At 60.1% G+C, this 19,917-nt stretch overlaps 1 protein-coding gene across 2 annotated transcripts; it reads right to left on the bottom strand.

Moving 5' to 3' along the window:
- Positions 1-951: 951 nt before the first annotated feature.
- On the bottom strand, positions 952-13,985 carry LRPAP1 (LDL receptor related protein associated protein 1). 2 transcript variants are annotated; one of them, XM_043448133.1, is made up of 8 exons: positions 13,721-13,985; positions 8,488-8,632; positions 6,485-6,609; positions 5,491-5,611; positions 5,023-5,181; positions 4,168-4,313; positions 3,458-3,634; positions 952-1,379 (listed from the first exon to the last, which is right to left on the bottom strand). In XM_043448133.1, the coding sequence occupies exons 1-8, from the start codon at positions 13,931-13,933 to the stop codon at positions 1,317-1,319; spliced, it is 1,149 nt and encodes a 382-aa protein (XP_043304068.1). In that variant the 5' UTR covers positions 13,934-13,985; the 3' UTR covers positions 952-1,316. The 2 variants fall into 2 exon arrangements, with proteins under 2 accessions (XP_043304068.1, XP_043304069.1); XM_043448134.1 differs by having other exon boundaries at positions 4,168-4,250; positions 13,721-13,982.
- Between the last annotated feature and the right edge of the window lie 5,932 nt (positions 13,986-19,917).

Raw genomic sequence — 19,917 nt, 5'->3', positions numbered from 1 at the left:
GACCGTCGACAAGCCCCAGCTGCGCAGGGCGGCCGCTGCCCCGAGCAGGGCCCTCGCCTCAGCCACGTCCTCAGGGCAACGAGCGCCCATCGCTCCTCCGGCACGTCTGAGCCCAGGAGCAGCCCCCAGGCTGTTGGATCCTCTGACGGTAAACTGAGTCCCCGTTAGCAGCCATGTCCTGGGCGGACCTTGCACCGTCCCCCACTGTGAACCCATGAGGGCCAGGATGTTCCTCAGAGGGGGACTCAGTCCCCAAGTGTGTGGCTGGGGGCTCTGAACCCCCCACCCCCGAGCACCCTGGACGCCCGGGGTCTACCCCTGTCCTGACGGCTGTCTCAGTGCAGCGGCCCCAGCCCTGCCCACGGCCTGGTCACGGCTGGGAAGGACAGGGCAGCAGGTGCGGTTGGGGGCAGACGTGATGTGAGGGCCCAGCCGGGGCTGGCCAGGTGCCGGGCCCAGCGACCTGGGGGGGACCTCCTGCCATGGGGCCCCCTCCCTGCTCTTCACGGTGCCCTGACAGTCGGGCCGGCTGCCCTGGCGTTCCTTCTGAGACCAGCTAACAGGGCATCTGCCCCTGGGGTGCCAGTGATGACGGCGAGTCAGACGTGGCTGAGAGTGGGACACCCAGCGGGAGCGTCTGGGGCCTGCGTGTCACGGATCTGGCCCTGCCACGGGGCCTCGGCCAAGGGGCCAGGGAACAGTCTGCAGTGCTCGGAGAGCCCTGCAGGCTGCTGGGCTCCCCCACAACCCCGATCCGCGGGGGCAGGACCCCACTTCAGAGGCCAGGGTGCTGCCTGCTCAGCCCGCGTCTCCCGCCGAGCCAGGGAGGCCCAGCCGAGCCCCCCGGCCCGCCCGTGTCTCCCACCAGAGACTGGGGGTGGGGACGGGGCGGGAGAGGGGCCTGGACTCCCCAGGCCCAGCAGACACAGCGAGGCGGGGCCCGGCGACACCTCAGTGGCCACGAGGTTTAATTAAATACTGTCGTTTATTTGTAAGGACTCCTGTACATAGTATTTCCAGTGGCAGATTCATGAGATTTCAATGCAAACTGTGACCTTGTAGCGCAGGGGGCCGCCACTCCACGGGCAGCTAGCGAGGCGCAGGCTTGTGGAGCTCCTCCTCCTGGCCCCGGGTCACCCGTGGCAGTCCATCCGTCCTTCCGGCTACAGCCCCTCCCGGCCCGTCCCCTTCACACCTTCCCTGAGGTCCTGCTGATGGACAAGCAACCCCCGAGGGCCGGGCCCCTCTTCGGGAACCGCAGGCCGCTGGTGCCTCCGTGCGGCGGGCCGGGCCGGGGCCTCGGAGCTCAGGTGGCCTCAGAGCTCGTTGTGGCGGGCCCTGGAGACGCGGCTGGAGAGGTCCTGCATGTGCTTCTTCACCTGCAGGAACAGCACGGGCCGGTCACACGGGACATCTGCTCGCGACCCGAGACTCAGCCTCCCGATGCAGAGTCGGAGCTCGGCGGTTCGCTTTCCAAGCACCTCCCCCCGCAACCCCCATCTATAACTGATCACAGATAAACCATCCGAGCAGCTCATTAACCAGAAACAGCCTCCAGGGAACACTGTGAGCGGCCTCTCTCTCCAACCCAGCATCCTCACTTCTGACTTCACCGACTCCTGTTCTCTTCTTGATGAGCCTGGCTAGAGGTTTATCAATTCTTTTTTGAAAGTGAAAGTGAAGTTGCTCAGTCGAGTCTGTGTGACCCCATGGACTGTACAGCCCACGAGGCTCCTCCATCCATGGAATTCTCCAGCCAAGAATACTGGAGTGGGTTGCCATTTCCTTCTCTGGGGGATCTTCCTGACCCAGGGATCAAACCCGGATCTCCTGCACTGTGGACAGACGTTTTACCATCTGAGCCACCAGGGAATCCTTTCTGTTTATCTTTTCTAAAAAACCAGCTCTTCGTTTCATGGACCTTTCCTAATTTTTTGTCTTTTTTCCCCCCTTCATTTGCTTCTGCTCTGACCTTCGTCCCTGTCCCTCTGCTGACTCTGGTTTCATCTGCTATTTCTCTGGTTCAAGTCTAAGGTCAGGCTGCTTGTTCCCCCTGAGGTGGGCCTGTGTGGCTACAAACCACCCTCCTGGAACTGCTTCTGCGGCGCCCCCTAGGTTTGGAGTCTGGGACAGTCTTGTCTCCAGGTCCCTTCTGACTTCTTCCTTTGTTTCTTCAGTGATCCACTGATTGTTTAGTAGCCTACAGTGTAGCCTCTGTGTGTTACGGTTTTTGCAAAATTATCTTTTCTTGTAGTTTAATCTGAATTTCAAGCTATGTGATTTTAGGGAGCAGCAAAAAAAAAAAAACAAAACAACAGGCAGTGAATGAAGACCCAGCCTGTCTGCAGCTCCCCAGGCTCTGTCCCCATCACAGCGGCGGGGGCCTCCGCGGCCTCCCGGGGCCTGGACTCTGCCCTGCTCCCTGGGCACAGAGCCCGCGGGCGGGAGCCCCCCAGGCTGGCGGGGCCCTGGGGCGGGGCAGCAGCACTGTCGGGGAAGCTTCCCTCTCCTTCCTCTCGTCCCAGCGGGGTCTGGCCTCTCCCCGGTCGTCTCCGCCCACCTCTCTGGTACTTTCCTTTTCTTCCCCTAACTCATCCTGCACAGGGAGGGCGCCCTGTGCAGGAGGCACAGAGGGGGTCCCTGCAGAGCCGCCCCGGGCCCAGGCTCCCCTGGGCCCATGCCTGTGCCGCTGGCTCCGCGCCGCCTGCCCCTCGCTCCCTCACTGAGCCTGAACCTGATGCCCCTCCGGAGACGGGCCCCTCGTGTCTTGGTGCCTGGGAGGTGCCCTGAGCTGTGGGCTCACTGCTGATGACTAGCCAGAGGCCCTGCCAGGTCAGGTGCCTCCAGCGAGGGGGCTTTGGTCTCTGCGTCCCGTATGTCCTCTGGGGTCTGGGTCTCACGTCAGCCCACCGAGGGCATCTGCGAGCCCCGCGGGGCTGCACACGAGGAGCGACCCCGTGGAGGCCACCTGCTGCAGTCCGTTTCCCGTGGTGCCGAGTGCGGAACCAACCCCCGTGTCCCAGGCCCGAAGCCCGGGAAACTGCCGGCCCTTGCGGCCCCTCAGGAGCCCCCAGAGCCACCGGGCAGCTCGCGGGGGTGAAGGTCACTCAGTACCAGGGGTGGGCACACGTTTGGGACCAGGAGGCCAGCTGTGCGGCTGGAAGGGCCTGGCTCCGTCCTGCCTACCCACCGCCTCCCGTGGGCGCAGCCACACCAGACCTCTTGCTGGTCACCCGGGGGCGGGCCCGGCCCCAACAGGCCCAGAGCGGGGTGGGGGGTGGTGGGAAGGCCTGGGAGGCCCCTGCCCCACAGCCCAGCCCCGACCCCCTTCAGGGCTGTGCAGCCCCGGGCAGGGGCGGGGGCAGGGGCCTGACGGCGTGTCCACGCCCCCCGACACCCCTGCCGAGCTCCGTGGGCGCGGATGAGCCCGGGGGGGCCGGCAGGCGGCCGCACCGACCTTGTAGCCCAGCTCCTTGGTCTTCTCCTCCAGCATGGCGTACCGCTCCTTGTTGCGGGTGATGTGCTCCTGGTCCCCGAAGCTCTCCACGTGCTTCAGCTTCTGGTGAGAAATTTCTAGCTGCTTCTGGTAATGGTTGTGCTTTTCGATTTTTACTTCGAAGTGCTTGAGCTCCTCCTGGGATGAGACTGAAATAACTAAACCCCCTCTACCACCTCCAGGCCTGCGTCAGACGCCTCCCGCACATGTCCACCACCTTCAGGTCACCAGAGTGCACCTCCTACCCCGCCCTGCGCTCCCGTCCAGGGAAACAGCAGCCTCACGCCCCAGGGCCCATGCCCTTCCCTGACCGCTGACTTGTGGCTCGGCCACGCAGAGGCGAGTGACCCCAAGACCCTCCCTCCCTCTGGGCCCAGCCCGGACCCCGCAGGGCGCCTCCATAACCCTCTCAATCCACTCGTCCCACGAGCCCACTCCTCACACCCGGCGAGCCCCAAACTCAGCAGACGGCCTGGAGGCAGTGTCCGCGCGCTGGAGGCCAGCTCTGTCCCACACGGGCCGCCGACCAGGACTCGGGGCTGCGGGGGGCGACCGGAGACGGTGCTGTGCGCGCCAGCCTGCTTGGGTTGGAGAAGGGGGCCTTTCCCACGTCATCGGCACGCCCACCAGGGACACTCTGCCACCCCACGGGGCTGGGGCGCCACCCTTACCCGGAAGGACTCCAGCTCCTTCTCGGTGAAGTTGGCCGACTTGGCCATGTCCCAGAGGTCCACCACCCGGGGCTCCATGAACTCTGCACGAGAGTGAAGACGGGCTCGGAGACCCCAGCCTGGGGCGCCGGGGCACGCGCGCCAACCTGCACAGGGCGTGAGCCAGCGTCCTCGGGAAGCATGCCTTGCGCCCGCGCTCAGCCGGCAGCTCCCAGGCCAGGCCGCTGCTCCCCAGGGCGCAGGAGCCTCCGCTCAGGTGAGCAGGCGGCGCACTCCAGGGTTGGGGGCGCCTTTGACTCTGCGGGGCCCCCCCACCCGCAGCTCTAGGCCGAGGCTCGGGCTGCTGCCTGTCCTCACAGCTCTGGGGCAAGGGAAACCAAACAGAGGGGACCCTTTAGTGAGCACTCGTCACCCACCTCCCTCCCGCCCCGGAGGAAGCCAGGGGCAACCGGGCCACGCGGCCGGCCTCCAGCCGACCCCTCCTGTCGCCCGGGGCTGCAGGAAGGACGCCAGCAGGAGGAGCCACAGTCCAGGTGCATGGACCCCGGAGGGCAGGGGCTGAGGCACTGCGGCCAGCCTTGGCCCCACCCCCTACATGGCTGGGCCTGCGGGGGTCCCTGCTCAGGTCGGGAAACTCAGGTCGGCACAGTGGGCCCGCGGCGTGGTCCAGGCCCCCCACCACAGCAGGCTGAGCAAGCCCAGGGCGCCCGGGTCGGGCAGAGGAGCAGAGAGCCCGGCGTGGCCTCGACGCGTCCCTGGGCCAAGAGCAGTGGCTGCCCCGCGGTCAGCACTCGGGGAACAGAGGGTGGGGGACGACAGGACGGCATCACAGCCGGGTGCCGGGCGGCGGCTCACCGGTTTCCGCGCCGTAGCCCTGGTGGCTGACCCTGCGCAGCCGGTCGAAGCCCTGGCCGATGTTCCGCAGCCGGTCCTTCAGCTCCGCGTGCCTGCTCGCCAGTGCTTCCGCCTGCACGCCGCTCACGTCCACCGGCCCGATGGCGTTCTCGTGGCTTTCTGCCGGAGCCCAGGCCGGGAGCCTGTGAGGGGCCGGCTCGGGGACGCTGCGCCCCATGCCCCTGCCCTGCTGACGCCCAGGGGGGCCCTGAGACCCCCACCCCTTGGGGGCCACCCCCGAGGTGACAGGAGAGGCGGCCCGCGTCACCGCAGAACCGGTCCGTCCGTGCACCGGCCCCAGACGCTGAGGCTCCTGCTCTGACGCCAGGAGGCCTGAGGGCGTGGCGCAGCCCCCCCCCCCCCCCCCCCCCCCCCCCCCCCCCCCCGGTTCTGGAACATTCTGGGCCCAGGGCCGCCCGCCGGGAGCACCTCCGGTCCTGCCCAGGGCCTCCAGCAGCACGTGGTACTCCTGCACCTTCTCCTTGTGGTGCTGCAGCTCCCGCCACAGCTTGTCCAGCTCTTCACTGGAGAACTTCCCGGAGGTCTTCGCCTGGAAGGGCAGCACCTCCGGTGAACGCCCCCAGGGGCCGTGCTCACCCGGGCCAGCGGGACCCCGGCGCAGGCCCGGTTCTCAGGGCAGGGGCCCAGACCTGACCGCCTCCAGGGTGGATGGTGGGGAGACTACTAAGCAAGGAGGGCATGGGGATGGACCCCAGCAGGACCCTGGGCCGGGGTGGAGGGCCGGGGGAGTCCTGGCCACTCCCCAGGGCATTGCCTCACCTGCCCGGGATCGGGGTGCAGACACACGAGGGAAGAACGGGTCCTGGGCTCAGCCCCAAGGAAGCCTCCCTCCCCCTTCCCCGCCCCCACCGCCCCCCGGCCGGCCGGCCGGCACCCCCACCCCGGCCGAGGTCGCAGAAGTCGTCCACAGGATCCAATCGCAGGTTACAAACAGAGGACCCCGAACACAGGTCTGACCCGCGTGGGCCCATTTACAGGCAGGTTATTTTCAAAAACACTGCACGGCTACGCGATCGGCGGTTGGCTGACCCCGCAGACAGAGGGCTGACTCCCAGTTACACGCGGGTCCTCCCTGGGCAGGGCGGGGTCAGTGCCCCCACCACCCACTGTCTTCACGGGTCGACGGTCCAGGCACCAAGCGAAAGGAGCCGCTCGGGATACCGCGAGCCTGCGTTTCTAACCACAGGTTGACGAGCACGCTTGTGACGCTTGAGGCTCAGGTCCCCACGCGCCACGAGCGACCCTGTAAACATGCGTTGCGAGCTCTTGGTCGCAGCAGCAAGCGTTCCAGGTGGGGCAGAGACGGGACTGCAGGGAAGCAGGGCAGGGGGAGGGCCCGCAGGGTGAGGCCGGCTGCCCCGGGCAGGACGCCAGGCCGAGGGTCGCGCTTGGCAGAGGGTACCTTGTGCCACAGCTTCTCCAGCCGGGGGTCCTCCAGGCTGTTGTCATCGGCGCCGTGGTCGATGAAGTTGCTGCTCACGACCCGCGAGTCCTTCCTGCCGTCCAGACCGTACTTGGCCAGGATGACTAGGAGGGAGCAGGGCAGGGTCGGGCGGTGGGCTGGGGGCTGCACCTTCCTCTGCCCGCCCAGGATACGGGGAAGGAGCTGGGACCTGGGGTCCCCCTACGTGGCTTCCGGGAGACCCCCCACCCCCTGCCCTGTGAGGAGAGCTGCACACAGGCCTGGCACCCATGGGACCACCTTCGGGACTGGCTGCACATGTTCACCAAACCAAAACCCACCGTCTGATTCTGTCGAGGGGCAAGCCCCAGCTGGGGCGGACGTGGACGGGGCCGCATGAGCAGGGGCCGCCCCCCCACAACCCATGTCTTTATTTGGAGATTTCTAAAGGCGGCTTGTTCCTATCAACAGCTTCACGGAAAAGTTACTGATAACAGTGGAGCCGGTGGGTCACTGCAGGCCAGTGGCCGGGGGATGCTTCCCCACAGTGCCTAGGACGCAGCACCTGCCCAGGGCCTCTGCACCAGACAGGGGCCTGCATCTCCACGCTGCTGTCTCTGACACAATGCGTGAGGGTACCCGGGCAGGTCTGGAGGCAGCTCTCTCTGCAGCAGGGCTGGGCTGCTGGGTCCGCCCTGGAGGAAGCCCCTCCCACCCCCAGCGGACCCCCCCCCCCCAACTTGGAGGGATGGGTCTGCAGGCTGCAGACAGGACCCGCCCTCCAGACTTCGCCCTGGGGCCACCCTGGGTCCTGGGCTTCCCTCCCCTGCCCTCCATCCCTGGGGTCCTCGGTCCAGCCAAGGCCACCTGGCCCGACCCGCAGCCCCTCCTCTGGGGCTGACCGCATGAGCGCTGGACACGCGTGGTCTCTGAGGGGCCTGTGGTCTCTGAGGGGCCTGTGGCCCCCTGTGCAGCCCCTGCACAGCTCCTGGCCCTGGGCGTCCGCCTGCTGCCTGGGGCACCTCGTGGGGCTAAACTGCCCTGCCTACACTGCCCGGGGGCTCAGCCCATGGGGGCCGCAAGTGGGCCGTGGAGAGGCTGTGCTCCTGGTGTCTGGCCTGCAGTTTTCGAGACGTTAAGAACCCGTCCGTGATCCTCTCCCTAAACTGCAGAAGCCCTTCACCCAGTGATGGGAGCCTGACCGCAGGAGGTGCAGCCTGCGGGTGGCCCAGCCTCCGTGAGGACTCAGCTTGGGGGGCAGGTCTGTTGTCAGCCGAGCCGCCAGGCTGACCCTCACACCAGCTCCCCAAGACGCCGGGCATGGGTGACCACCGTCGGCAGGGCCCAGGGTAGACCTGGCCACCGCTGGGTCCTGGTCTGGACGCCGCACTGTGTGGACACCTAGGTGTGGCACCTGCCTTATAAAGGGGCTGGGGCGGCGGAGGGGGGCGGGTGGGATGTGGGGTCTCGGGGCCACACCTAGAAGACGGCCAGCTGCTCGGGGAACACCGCCCCCAGATCGGAGGGCCCACCTCAGGCCCCGGCTCTCCAGGCTGGCTGGGTCTCCTGCCAGGTCACCTGGGCACCCACAGAGACCAGCATCACCAAGACAAACAGGGTGGCCCCGCCTGGGCACGGCCGTGGACCGTGAGGGTGCTGCTCATTCCGGGAGACCAGACCCCGGGAACACCGCGCCTCCTCGTCCAGGTGACTCCCGGCCGTTTCCCTGGACCAGACAGACCTGGGGCTTCGGCCGCTGGGAACTCGCTTGGCCGGACACCCTCGCCCTGGACCCCCTCCTGCTGCCCAAGACCCATTGAGGGCAGCCTGGCAGCCGCGCCCGCCTGGAGCCGAGGGTCACCCTGCAGGATCAGGCTCACGGGAGCAGTCCTGACTCGTCCTGCCCGCAGACCAAGTCAGAACAACAGGCCGGGGCCTGAGCCGGGGAGGCCGCTGCCCTTGGCCAGAGGAGAGAGGAGAAAGGGCACAGAGAAGAGAGGTACCGCTGAGGCTGCGGACCAGCTTTGCCTCCTCCTCCCCGTCCTCATCCAGACCCTCAGCCTTCAGCTTCTTCCATTTGAATTCATCCCGTTCTTGAATCTTCAGATCAGTGTGGAGGTCAGACAACTTCAAAGGAGGAAGGTTCAGCTGCGGGAGGAGAGGAAGAGAGGACGCCTGACCACCAGCCGCGTGGTGACCAACGGCAGCCGGAAGAAACTGACCTCGGAGAAGAGATGAGGCTAGAGGCGGGGAGGAGGAGCCGGGGTCCCGGGAGCTCAGGATCCCGCTTGCGCTCCCGCACGGGAGCGTCCAAGGGGCCTCTGAGCGCGGCGTGGAGCCCAGCAGCTTTTAGGCCCCAGACCCACCCTCCAGCCTCGGCGGACACCGCGTCCCCAGGGCCCCGGGGCGTCAGTGGCCTGAGCTCGGGCACTGGGGAGACAGGCGGGCTCGCCCTCCAGCCTGGACCCCGGGCGCCTGTGCGCACCTGGGCATGGGGATGCGGGCGCACGGATGCTGGGCTTGCTCGAGAAACTTCACCCTGTATATGTAACTCGGATAAAAAATAAACTGCAAGGACTGGAGAATAGATCATATTTAAGGAAAACTTCCAATTTAAAAACAAAGAGCACAGCCACGGCTCCCCAGGGTCGTTGCCAGTGCTGGGGGCTCACTGAGGGATGTGGGGCCTCCCTGGATATGGGCTGCAAGGCTAAGACGGGCCCTCCGGCTCCTGGCAGACCCTGCTCCATACTCAGCCCGAGGTCGCCTCCTTGCTTCTGGGCCAGAACCGGCATGTGAAGGCTGCCATCAGGCCCATTAAATGTGCAACTTAAATCAACGCGCTAGCATGCCTGGCAGACACCTGCACCCTCGAAGGGCGGGTGGGGTGACACGGTGAGGACCCAGGGCTGCAGTGCGGGCCCCCCTGGGCAGCCCTTCGCATCCGTCAGCTCCCCGGGGGCCCCGCTACCCCAGGCAGGCACAGGCGCTGGGACCTGACCCCAAATAGCCTGCCTGTCCTGCAGGAAGGGGACCCTCATGAGTCGGGCCTGGTGGCACATGCGTGTGCGTGCCTGCTTGTGCACGGGAGCAGGAAGGCGGGGGAGACCTCTTGGGGCGAGAACCTTCACTTGGGGCAGGAAGAAGGTGTGGAGAGGAAACCGAAGCTGCCAGGCAGCGTGGCATACCGGGGCTCCACTCACCCCGACTTCCCTGGCTGTCCGCCTGCCCGGCTGGGCGGGAAGAAGCCTCGCAGCTCCCGTGGGTGACGCTGGGCCTGCGGGGCGGACGCTGGGTAGCGTCCTGGCCGCCTCTCTGAAGGTGCTCTACAAGCTTGGGGCCCTCTCCTCCGCTCCCGTCGGAGCCTGGGGAGGGTAAGAACCTGCCCAGAGGACACGGCTGCATGTCCCTGGGTATCGGACCCTTTCCGCTGCTACTGGAAGGGGGATGGACTTCATTTCCTTCTCAGAGAGTGGGATGCTGGTGACAGAAGTGTCAGCAAGGCCTGCGTGTCGCTTCTGTGCCCTGTAACTCTGGTGAGGCTGTTGATCAGACCTAGTGACTCTGCAGTGTTCAGGTTTTCTACAAACACAGATCACATCATCAGCAAACAGATCCTTTCACCTCTTCCTCTCTGATCTGGATGACTTTTCTTTCTTTTTTCTCGCCTGGCTGTTCTGCCTGGAGCTTCCACTCCTTGTTGAATAGAAGTAATAACCTAATTCTTAAACAAACAGGTGAAGGACTTGAATATAAATTTCTCCAAACACAACACACGAATGGCCAGCAGGGACATGAACAGACCCTCCACACTGCAGATCATCGGGAGGAGTGGAAACCCCACGAGGAGACACCACCTCACGGCGGTCACAGGACGGTCACTCTGGAGAATGGAAAGCAGCCCCTGCCGGCGGGCATGAGAGCAAAGGGCACCCCCTGGGCGACTGGTGGGAATGAGAACGGGCGCAGCCGCTGCGGGAAACAGCGAGGAGGCGCCTCAAAAACGGAGACGAGAGCTACCGTGCGACCCAGCAGTCCCACCGCCGGTGCCTATCCAAAGGACCTGAGGGCAGAATCTCCAAGAAAGATCAGTGCTTCCATGCTTCCTGCAGCAGCGGTCACAACGGCCAAGACGCACGAACAGCTACACCCGAGATGTCCATCGAGATCAAGACGGAAAATGCAGGACACACACACAACGGAATACGAGCCTCAAAACAGAAGGGGAACTGGCCCTTGGTGACGACACGGGTGAGCCTGAAGGACGAGATGCTGCGTGAGACAAGCCAGACATATCAGCAAACACTCCTCCACAACAACGCTTAACATGAGGGGAGGAAAGTGGGCAAAACCCAGAGGCAGAGGAGAGACAATGAAGGGCTGGTCAAAGGGCGCAGAGTCAGCTGTGCGGCTCAAGTGAGTCCCGGAGACTCACTGCTCAGTGTGACCCTGGCAACCAGACTGTGTGTTTTTGTTGTTTAGTCACTGAGTTGTGTACAACTCCTTGTGACCCCATGGACTGTAGCCCACCAGGCTCCTCTGTCCATGGGATTCTCCAGGTAAGGATACTGGACTGGGCTGCCATGCCCTTCTCCAGGGGATCGTCCCAACCCAGGATCGAACCTGGGTCTCCTGCAAGGCAGGCGATTCTTCACCACCGAGCCACCTGGGAATCCCATTTTAACTGTTTATTTATTATTTAAAAATTTGCTAAGGAAGTGGGGGTCGATCTTAAGTTCTTACCACAAATAATAACAAACAAGAGCTCGGGAGATTTTCAGAGGCCAATCATACCTCAAAAGTGGTAAAACAAAACAACAAAAAAACAAAACCAACAACCAACTAAAAAAAAAAAAACCCCTGGGACCCAGCATCCACGTACAGTCAGCTCCAGCCACAGCTCTGCATGCTGACCCTGCACCAAGGTGGGACCCGTACCACCGGCCCACGGAAGGACTGGCGAGACGATGGGGAGACACCTTCTCTCACCCTGCGCACACACCATGCAAGACACACCGTGAGGTCACCTCACGTTTAGAAAAAAAGAAACACGTGATGTTGTCATTCAGTTCAGCTGCTCAGTCGAATCTGACTCTTTGCGACCCCATGGACTGCAGCACGCCAGGCCTCCCTGTCCATCACCAACTGCTGGAGCTTGCTCAAACTCATCCATCAAGTCAGTGATGCCATCCAACCACCTCATCCTCTGTTGTCCCCTTCTCCTCCCGCCGTCAATCTTTCCCAGAATCAGGGTCTTTTCTAAGGAGTCAGTCCTTCGCATCAGGTGGCCAAAGTCTTGATGTTTCCAGAGAGCAAATTATCCCAAGAACAAAACCAAAAGGCTAAGAACCAAAAGTGCCTTGTGTTGGCCCTGCCTCCTGCCTGGGCTCGGCTCTGGGCGGTGGAGTGCCGACCCTGGGACACGTGCCCCTGGGTGGGCTCCTGCCACAGCCACAAGCTTCCTGAAGCTAGGGAGCTTCTAGGGGACTAGGGGGCTGGGACAGGCCAGCTTGTATTCCACAAGTCTGCTCAGGGAGCCAAAAAAATGATGCCACCAGGTGTGAACCCCACCCTGAGGACGTGTGCACTTCGTTCAGCAGAAAACACTTGTACATGCAATTGGGGAATTGCAGGGCCGAGCGGCCCAGAAAAGACATCTAGTGCAAGGCTGGCCCATCCAAGGACAGTGATGGGGTTCCCAGAGAACCCTCTCAGACAGATGTGACCCAAGACTGACCAGGTCGGCAGTAGACTGAGCGCGGGGCGGGGGGCGGGGTGGCGGGTGGCAGGGAGGGTCATGGAGGCGCAGCTCAAGGGCAGGGGACGGCCAGGAGGCGTGAGGAGGCCGGCAGATGCAAAGCGGCATCTGGACAGACAAGACAGGGCTGACCAGCACAGCCCCGGGGGCAGGAGGGCTGCAGGCAGGTTCGCGGGCACAAGACCCCCTTCTTCCAGGAAGCCCTCCAGCCTCTCCAACCCAGAGTGCTCTCTCACCAGGCAGACTGCGCACACACAGTGGCCCTGACAGCTAGGGACCCCAACGGAACCCTCAAGGGCACTGGCCTGGGAAGAGTGTGGGGCCTGGAAGCTAAGGACCTTGGGGCATCCACTGGGCCCTGACCGCCCCGCAGGCGGCTCTCCTCACGTTCCTCCCCCACCGTTCTTCCCCCTCAGTTTCTTTTCTTTTCCAAAACTTAGTCCTCACTTTGTTTTACTCTCTCAAGGACTCAGGAATGCTTAAAACTGGAAGATTGGAGCTGATAAGACTCCATTTGAAAGATGAAGACAGAGGCCCAGAGGCTGGGGGAAGCTAGTATATACCCATTTTTCTAAAAACACCCCGCCAGAAACAGAAGGGACTTTTATGTTAATGAGGAAGCCGCTGGTGCAGGTCAATTAGCAAGCTGCCTCCAGGCGGAGTGACCTTAGGGGTGTCCTTTGCCCTCTGGGCTTAGAGGAAGGTAGGATTCAGTTCACTTGAGTATTTCAGGAGTTTCAGGTGTTATCCTCCCACCACATGCGAAAGTTGAGTCGTTCAGTCGTGTCTGACTGCAAATTCTCCAGGCCAGAATACCGGAGTGGGTAGCCGTTCCCTTCTCACCACAGCCTCTCACCCAATTTAACAAGAGCCTGTTTGCTTCTAGGATTTCTGCTATCCCTGACTTGTCCTCATGACCAGCATCACCTGTTTTCTTGTTTCTCTATATAGGGAAACAGAATGTAGGAAAGGCAAAAACCTGCAAGGCAGGAGACCTGGGCCTGCCTGCTGGGAGGGAATCTCGGCCTCAAACTGACGGGGCAGCCCCTCTGCCCAGGCCAAGGCCTCCTGTCTTCACCTGTCACCGCCAGGCCAGGATCCCTGTTCCCTGATGAAGGGTAGAGGGAACGCAGTGAGAGGGACTCACACCTGTATGAGCGGGCGTGTCTGAGGCTGTCAAAGGCTCGAGGCCCCGGCCAGCAGACCCCCGAGACTGAAGAGACCCCGGCCCGGGCTCTCCAGACCCCAGGATCAGAGGACGCCCCGCGGGCCCCCGAGACTGAAAAGACCCGGGCCCAGGTTCTGCGGACTTCAGGATTAAAAGACGCCCGGCGGACCCCCGAGACTTAAGAGACCCGGGCCCGACCCCGCGGACTCTCGAGACAGAAGAGACCCGGGGCTGGGCTCTGCGGACCCCAGGATCAGAGGACGCCCTGGCCCGCGGAGCCCCGAGGTGGAGGGACCCGGCCGCCGCTCACCCGCTGAGCCTTCTCCCACAGCTGGTTCAGCTTCTCCATGCGGAACTCCGCCGCGGGCTCGCGCTTCGAGGGCGGCGCCGGCTCGTTCTTCTCCCGCGAGTACTTGCCGGCATGGCCCGCCGCGGCCCACGGCCCGAGGAGCAACAGCAGCAGCAGCGGCGACAGCGGCTGCCGGAGCGCGCGCAGCGCGGACAGGACCTTGCCCGACGCCATCTTCCGCCACCAGACTCAGAGCCCCGGGAGCTGCGGGACTGAAAAGGCCCCGCCCCGCCCACCGGGCTCGCCCCGCCCACCGCGCTGCCTCCTGGGAGTTGTAGTCCCTTCCTGCGCGGCCGACCCAAAAGGAGCAGCAGGCGGACTACAAGGGCCGGAAAGCCCTGCGGAGGCACGGCGCGGGGGCGTTTCCTAGGCAACCGCACCGAGGCCTGGAGTCACCGGGCGCCGCGGTACCCAAGTGCACCTCAGTTCAGTTCAGTCTCTCAGTCGTGTCCGACTCTTCGCGACCGCATGAATCGCAGCACGCCAGGCCTCCCTGTCCATCACCAACTCCCGGAGTTTACTCAAACTCATGTCCATCGACTCGGTGATGCCATCCAGCCATCTTATCCTCTGTCATCCCCTTCTCCTCCTGCCCCCAATCCCTCCCAGCATCAGGGTCTTTTCCAATGAGTCAGCTCTTCGCATCAGGTGGCCAAAGTATTGGAGTTTCAGCTTCAGCATCAGACCTTCCAATGACTATTCAGGACTGATCTCCTTTAGGGTGGACTGATTGGATCTCCTTGCAGTCCAAGGGACTCTCAAGAGTCTTCTCCAACACCACAGTTCAAAAGCATCAATTCTTCCGGGCTCAGCTTTCATTATGGTCCAACCCTCACATCCATAGATGACTACTGGAAAAACCATAGGTTTGACTAGACAGACCTTTGTTGGCAAAGTAATGTCTCTGCTTTTTAATATGCTGTCTAAGTTAGTCATAACTTCTTCCAAGGAGCAACCAACCGTCTTTTATTTTCATGGCTGCAGTCACCATCTGCAGTGATTTTGGAGCCCCCAAAATAAAGTCTCTCATTGTTTCCAGTGTTTCCCAGCATCAGGATCTTTTCCAATGAGTCAGTTCTTCACATCAGGTGGCCAAAGTACTGGAATTTCAGGTTCAGCATCAGTGTGGCTGGGACGGTGAGGCTGCTGGGGCTATAGGTGGGGCAGAGATCTGATCTCGCAGCCCGGATTGACCCCCCAGGGGCGCGTCCCCCTCGGCTGCGTGGAAAGAGGCGACGGTTCAGACATCGGGACTGTGTCTCGCTGACACCTTAGGTTGTTTCTGTGTCACCTGCCTTGGTGCTGAGCCTTCCCTGTCTTCATGAACTCTGTAAGTTGGCCTCGGCTGGCACCCCACCATAAATGTCTCTGTCAGGAAGCCTAGATCCCCCCTCCCAAGCCCACTCCTTCCCCCTCCATCTGGCTAGTGCCCGCACCTCAACACCGACTTTGAACAGCATCCCCTTTCCCCCCTGCATTTGTTCTGTTATTAGAGATGTTTGTGTACCTGTTCTCCCTCCCCATCTGCTGTATTTCAGTAAATGAGCAAAGGTGAATACAGCCAACGTGCTAAGGCCACTCTCCCTGTGGGGAGAGTAGGGAACAGGGAGAGTGGGACGCAGCTTGCGGCCTCGAGCAGCTTCTGGGGTCAGGCAGAGGCACCCACAGGGGAGCTCTGGTGCTTCGAGAAGGAGCCGGGCAAGCCCGGTCTGGTGAGGACGGTGGACCGTGCCTGGGAGGGAGTGCCCAAGGAAAGAGGGCCGAACGCAGCTTTCTTGACGTGAGAGAAGCCACTGTAGGCCTAGGCCATGTTGCCATCTCAGCCTGGCCACAACGCTAGCCTGTGAGGAAGAACAGGCCTCGGGAGTGAATGATTTTAAGGAAACAAAAGCATGTGAGAGCAGACAGCTGTTACCAGGCCAGGGAAATAATTTAACAATTTAACTGGAGATAATACGTCGGTCCTGGTAGTTTAGTCTTTACGTCGTGTCTGACTCTGCGACCCCATGGGCTGTAGCCTGCCAGGCTCCTCTGTTTATGGGATTTCCCAGGCAAGAATACTGGAGTGGGTTGACATGTCCTTCTCCAGAGGATCTTCCATACCTAGGGAACGAACCCAGATCTCCTGCATAGCAGGCAGTCTTCAACATATCAGGCAGATTCTTTACTGCCAAGCCCCCAGGGAAGCCTCACATCAGTCATAGAGACTGCCAGTTCTGTTTCAGAGATGAAGAATAGTCTGACACATATTCTCTGAGCTGTCAAACAGGGTCCAAACCCCCTTGGACAACTGGCCACCAGACTAACTGGAGCCAGACCACTGACGATGTTGATCTTTGCTGCCTTCAGTCAACCAAGACCCTGGCCTCTGTCAGCCTAGGATGACGCTTGCCCCAATTCTGTGCTCAATTCCTCTTTGCACAAGCCCGTTCATGAGTATGTGTGCTCCCTTAGCTTAAAACTTCACCCATTTTGCTGTTCTGGGAGACATTGCTTTGGGAAGTACCCCCAAAGTTCTCCTTACTTGCTGCAGATAATAAGTCGTTCTCCCACTTTTTGATTTGATTGGTTTGGCTTGATGCCCACTAAGAGGTGAACCCAGTTTCTGGGGGTAACAGGAGGGCGTTCCAAGTGGAGGGTCCATGAAAGAAAATGAGGGGAGTGGAGAAAATCTGGGCACCTTGGGAGGAATTGGTATTTACTGTTTAAAAAAGAATTTAGGCATAGTTGATTTACAATGTTGTGTTAGTTTCAGCTGCACACAGCAAAGTATTTTAGTTAGAGAGAGATATATGTATATGTGTGTGTATATATATATATGTGTATATTTACTTTTCCAAATTCTTTTCTGTAATAAGTTATTACAAGATATTGAATATGGTTCCCTGTGCTATACAGTAGGTTTTTGTTGTTTATTTTATGTATTATTGTGTATAACTAATAATCCTGAGCTCCCAATTTATCCCTCCCCGCCTTTCCCCTTTGGTAACCATAAGTTCCATTTTCCGTGTCTGTAAGTCTATTTCTGTTTTGTAAATAAGTTCATTGGTATCTTTTTTTTTTAAAGATTCCACATGTAAGTGATATTATATGATATTTGTCTTTGACAGCATGATATCTCTAGGTCTTGCTGCAAGTGGCATCATTTCATTCCTTTTTATGGCTGAGTACAGCATCTCCAGAGACAGAGGATGAGATGGCTGGATGGCATCACGGACTCAACAGATGTGAGTTTGAGTAAGCTCCAGGAGTCAGTGATGGACGGGCATGACTAGGCTACTGAGCTAAACTGAACAGCACCTCCTGTGGTTCAGATGGTAAAGAATCTGCCTGCAGTGCAGGCTACCCGGGTTCAATCCCTGGGTCAGGGAGATCCCCTGGGGAAGGGAATGGCAACCCACTCCAATATTCTTTCCTGGAGAATCCCGTGGACAGAGGAGCCTGGCGGGCTACAGTCCGTGGGGTAGTGGACAGGACTGAGCGACTAACACAAGGCATTTAGTTACTTTGTAGTAAACTGTAGCCTGTGTTGTTCCAGAAAGGGTTTGAGGTGCCTGGAATCAAGCTGTGATGGACGAATAGATTGATAGATGGATGGAGGGATGTGTAATGAATTCTTCCTTTGTTCCCAGCCTGGTCCTAGAATATGCTGTCTTTTCTCAACAACAAGATGCCACAAAGCCCTTGATGGTGATGAGCAGAGAGAAAGATGGTGAGCATCTCATACAGACTTCAGATCCGCAGCGGGCCTGGGAGTGACATCAGCCATCAGGATCTGATGAAGGGGGCTGGGGTGGGGGTGGGGGTAGAGAAGAGGCTCTAAACTCCTTTCCCAGGCTCCAGACAGCTCTGTCCCCGCAGCCCCTGCCCCCGCAGTGTTTCTCCAGACTGCAGCTTCCTGGTCCAGGGCCTGGGGGCTGGCCTGGAGCCTCTCCAGCCCAGGCGAGCCCTGCGATGGGACCATGGGGCCCCCTCCCCTGCTTTCGCCCACCCCCTTGTTCCTGCACCCTTTGCTCTGCCCGTGCCCTCCTGCCCTGGCAACCCTAGGGAAGCACCTCACCTGGTCGCTGGATCAGCGCTCAGCACCACATCCCTGCACGAGGACGACTAACCTGTCCGTTATCACCTCCTACTTAGTGACTCCGACACGAAACTCCTACCAGGCTGCGCTTGGCACAGAGCAGCAATTACTGAAAACGCGTTTTTAAAAGTTGACGTTTTTGGGAAGAGTTCGTCCTCCCCCGCCTCCATCCTTCTCCAAAGAAACCTGCACGCAGGCACTTTCCATGTGACTCCAACTTTGCGGTGATGCCTGCTGAGGTGCAGGGAAATTGGCTCTGGGCCCAGCGCACGCACCCCCTGAGCTGACCAGGGCTCTGGCGCGAGCCCCTCCGATGTTCTTCGTGAAGTCCCCGAAGCTCAGACACGCATGCTTCATCAGTTTTATGTGTTGTGAATATCTCCTCCCATCCTTGGGCTTGCTTTCGCTCTTTTGATGGCCTCTTTTGATGTACAGGCAGCTTAATATACCTGCAATGATCAATATTTTCCTTTGCTTGTTACTGCTTTCGCGTAAAGCCTTTCCAGCATCAAGGAGATGAATACATTCCACATTAGCTTCTAAAGACCCTGTGGCTTCACCTTTTACGTTGGAGTCTCGGCTCCACCTGGAATTGATTCCTGAGAATGGCTTTAGGGGGCTTCCCTGGTAGCTGAGATGGTCAAGAACCTCCCTGCCAATGCAGGAGACGTAAGAGACGTGGGTGCCATCCCTGGGTTGGGAAGATCCCCTGGAGTGGGAAATAGCAACCCACTGCAATATTCTTGCCTGGGAAATCCCATGGACAGAGGAGCCTGGTGGGCTACAGTCCAGGGGTCGCAGAGTCGGACATGGCTGAGCGACTTAGCACAGAGCACAGGGCCTCTGGGTGGGGAAGTTTTCAGAGCGGAAATGTGGTCGGTCGTGCGTTGTTTGCAACGATAAAGGTGCAACATGCATTGTTTCGTTTTCAGAAATGGGAATCTTAGGAGATGGATTTGACCAGAACTGCTGTTTAGGGCACCAGACACTAGCTGTGCCCTAGAATAGTGCCCTAACGTCTGGGCCCTCAAACACAAATATCCAGTGGTCCAAACGCCAGGTAGGGCTGTTGCTGTTGCTCAGTTGCCACGTCACGTCCGACTCTTTGAGACCCCGTGGGCTGGGCACACCAGGCTTCCTTGTCCTTCACCATCTCCCAGAGTTGGCCCAAGTTCATGTGCATTGAATCCGTGGTGCCATCCAACTAGTGGCTCACAAAAATCCTTTATAAACCAGATTCATCCTTTCCTCCATGTTGAAATGGTTCTTTGATGAGAGTAAATTCTCAAGTCATCAAGCATCCCATGGACAGAGGAGCCTGGTAGTCCATGGGGTTGCAAAGATTCCAACAGGACTGAGCGCCTAAGCACAAAAAATACACACATAGAAGAAAAGAAAGTGTTAGTCACTCAGTGGTGTCCAACTCTTTGTGACCCCATGCACTGTAGCCCACCAGGCTCCTCTGACCATGGGATTCTCCAGGCCAGAATACTGCAGCACGTAGCTGTTCCCTTCTCCAGGGGATCTTCCCGACCCAGGGGTCAAACCCAGGTCTCCAGCATTGCAGGTGGATTCTTTACTGTCTGAGCCCCCAGGGAAGCCATGTATATACGCTGTGTGGGGTAGGGGACCACGTTCTCCGTGTCCTTACTCTCAATAAGACAAAATGCATCTCAGTCAGCCCTGCTGGGAGAACAGCAATAGCATTTCTGTTCCTTCTCTCAGACATGACATCACATCACCACACACTGAGATGACTGACAAAGATGTGACCAAAACATACCCGGAAAAGTATGATGGAGATGAACCAGGCAGCTAGTTAATAAAAACGTCTTGTTGGTTTCTCAGATTTTGTGTATTTGTCCGAGTTTAAAGTTGTCTTCATTTTTTCTCACTCTGAATAAATGTTCCCTTTCGTACCTAATTTTGTTTCTGTAACTTTCCATTCTCTTCTGTAAAGAGAGCCCCAAGCTGTGTGAGCTTCAGGTCCCATGAAGCTCCCTGGATCCCACTTGCCCCCTGTCTCCTGCCTGCTGGGCCGGGGTGGAGGAAAGACCCGGTGGAGGCTGGGGGCTGT

The sequence above is a fragment of the Cervus canadensis genome, chromosome 26 (genome assembly GCF_019320065.1).
Source record: "Cervus canadensis isolate Bull #8, Minnesota chromosome 26, ASM1932006v1, whole genome shotgun sequence".
Lineage (NCBI taxonomy): Eukaryota > Metazoa > Chordata > Mammalia > Artiodactyla > Cervidae > Cervus > Cervus canadensis.
The sequence above is the reverse complement of the archived record's forward strand: the minus strand, read 5'-3'. Positions and strand labels throughout refer to the sequence as shown.

Bases quoted from the DNA above. Each gene is read 5' to 3' on its own strand.
- LRPAP1 (XM_043448133.1), bottom strand. From the start codon at position 13,933: ATGGCGTCGGGCAAGGTCCTGTCCGCGCTGCGCGCGCTCCGGCAGCCG. The intron at 6,610-8,487 runs GTACCTCTCTTC...GCTCCCTCCTAG, and splicing joins GCTGGTCCGCAGCCTCAGCG to TCATCCTGGCCAAGTACGGT. The intron at 5,612-6,484 runs GTACCCTCTGCC...CTGCCCTTCCAG, and splicing joins TGGAGAAGCTGTGGCACAAG to GCGAAGACCTCCGGGAAGTT.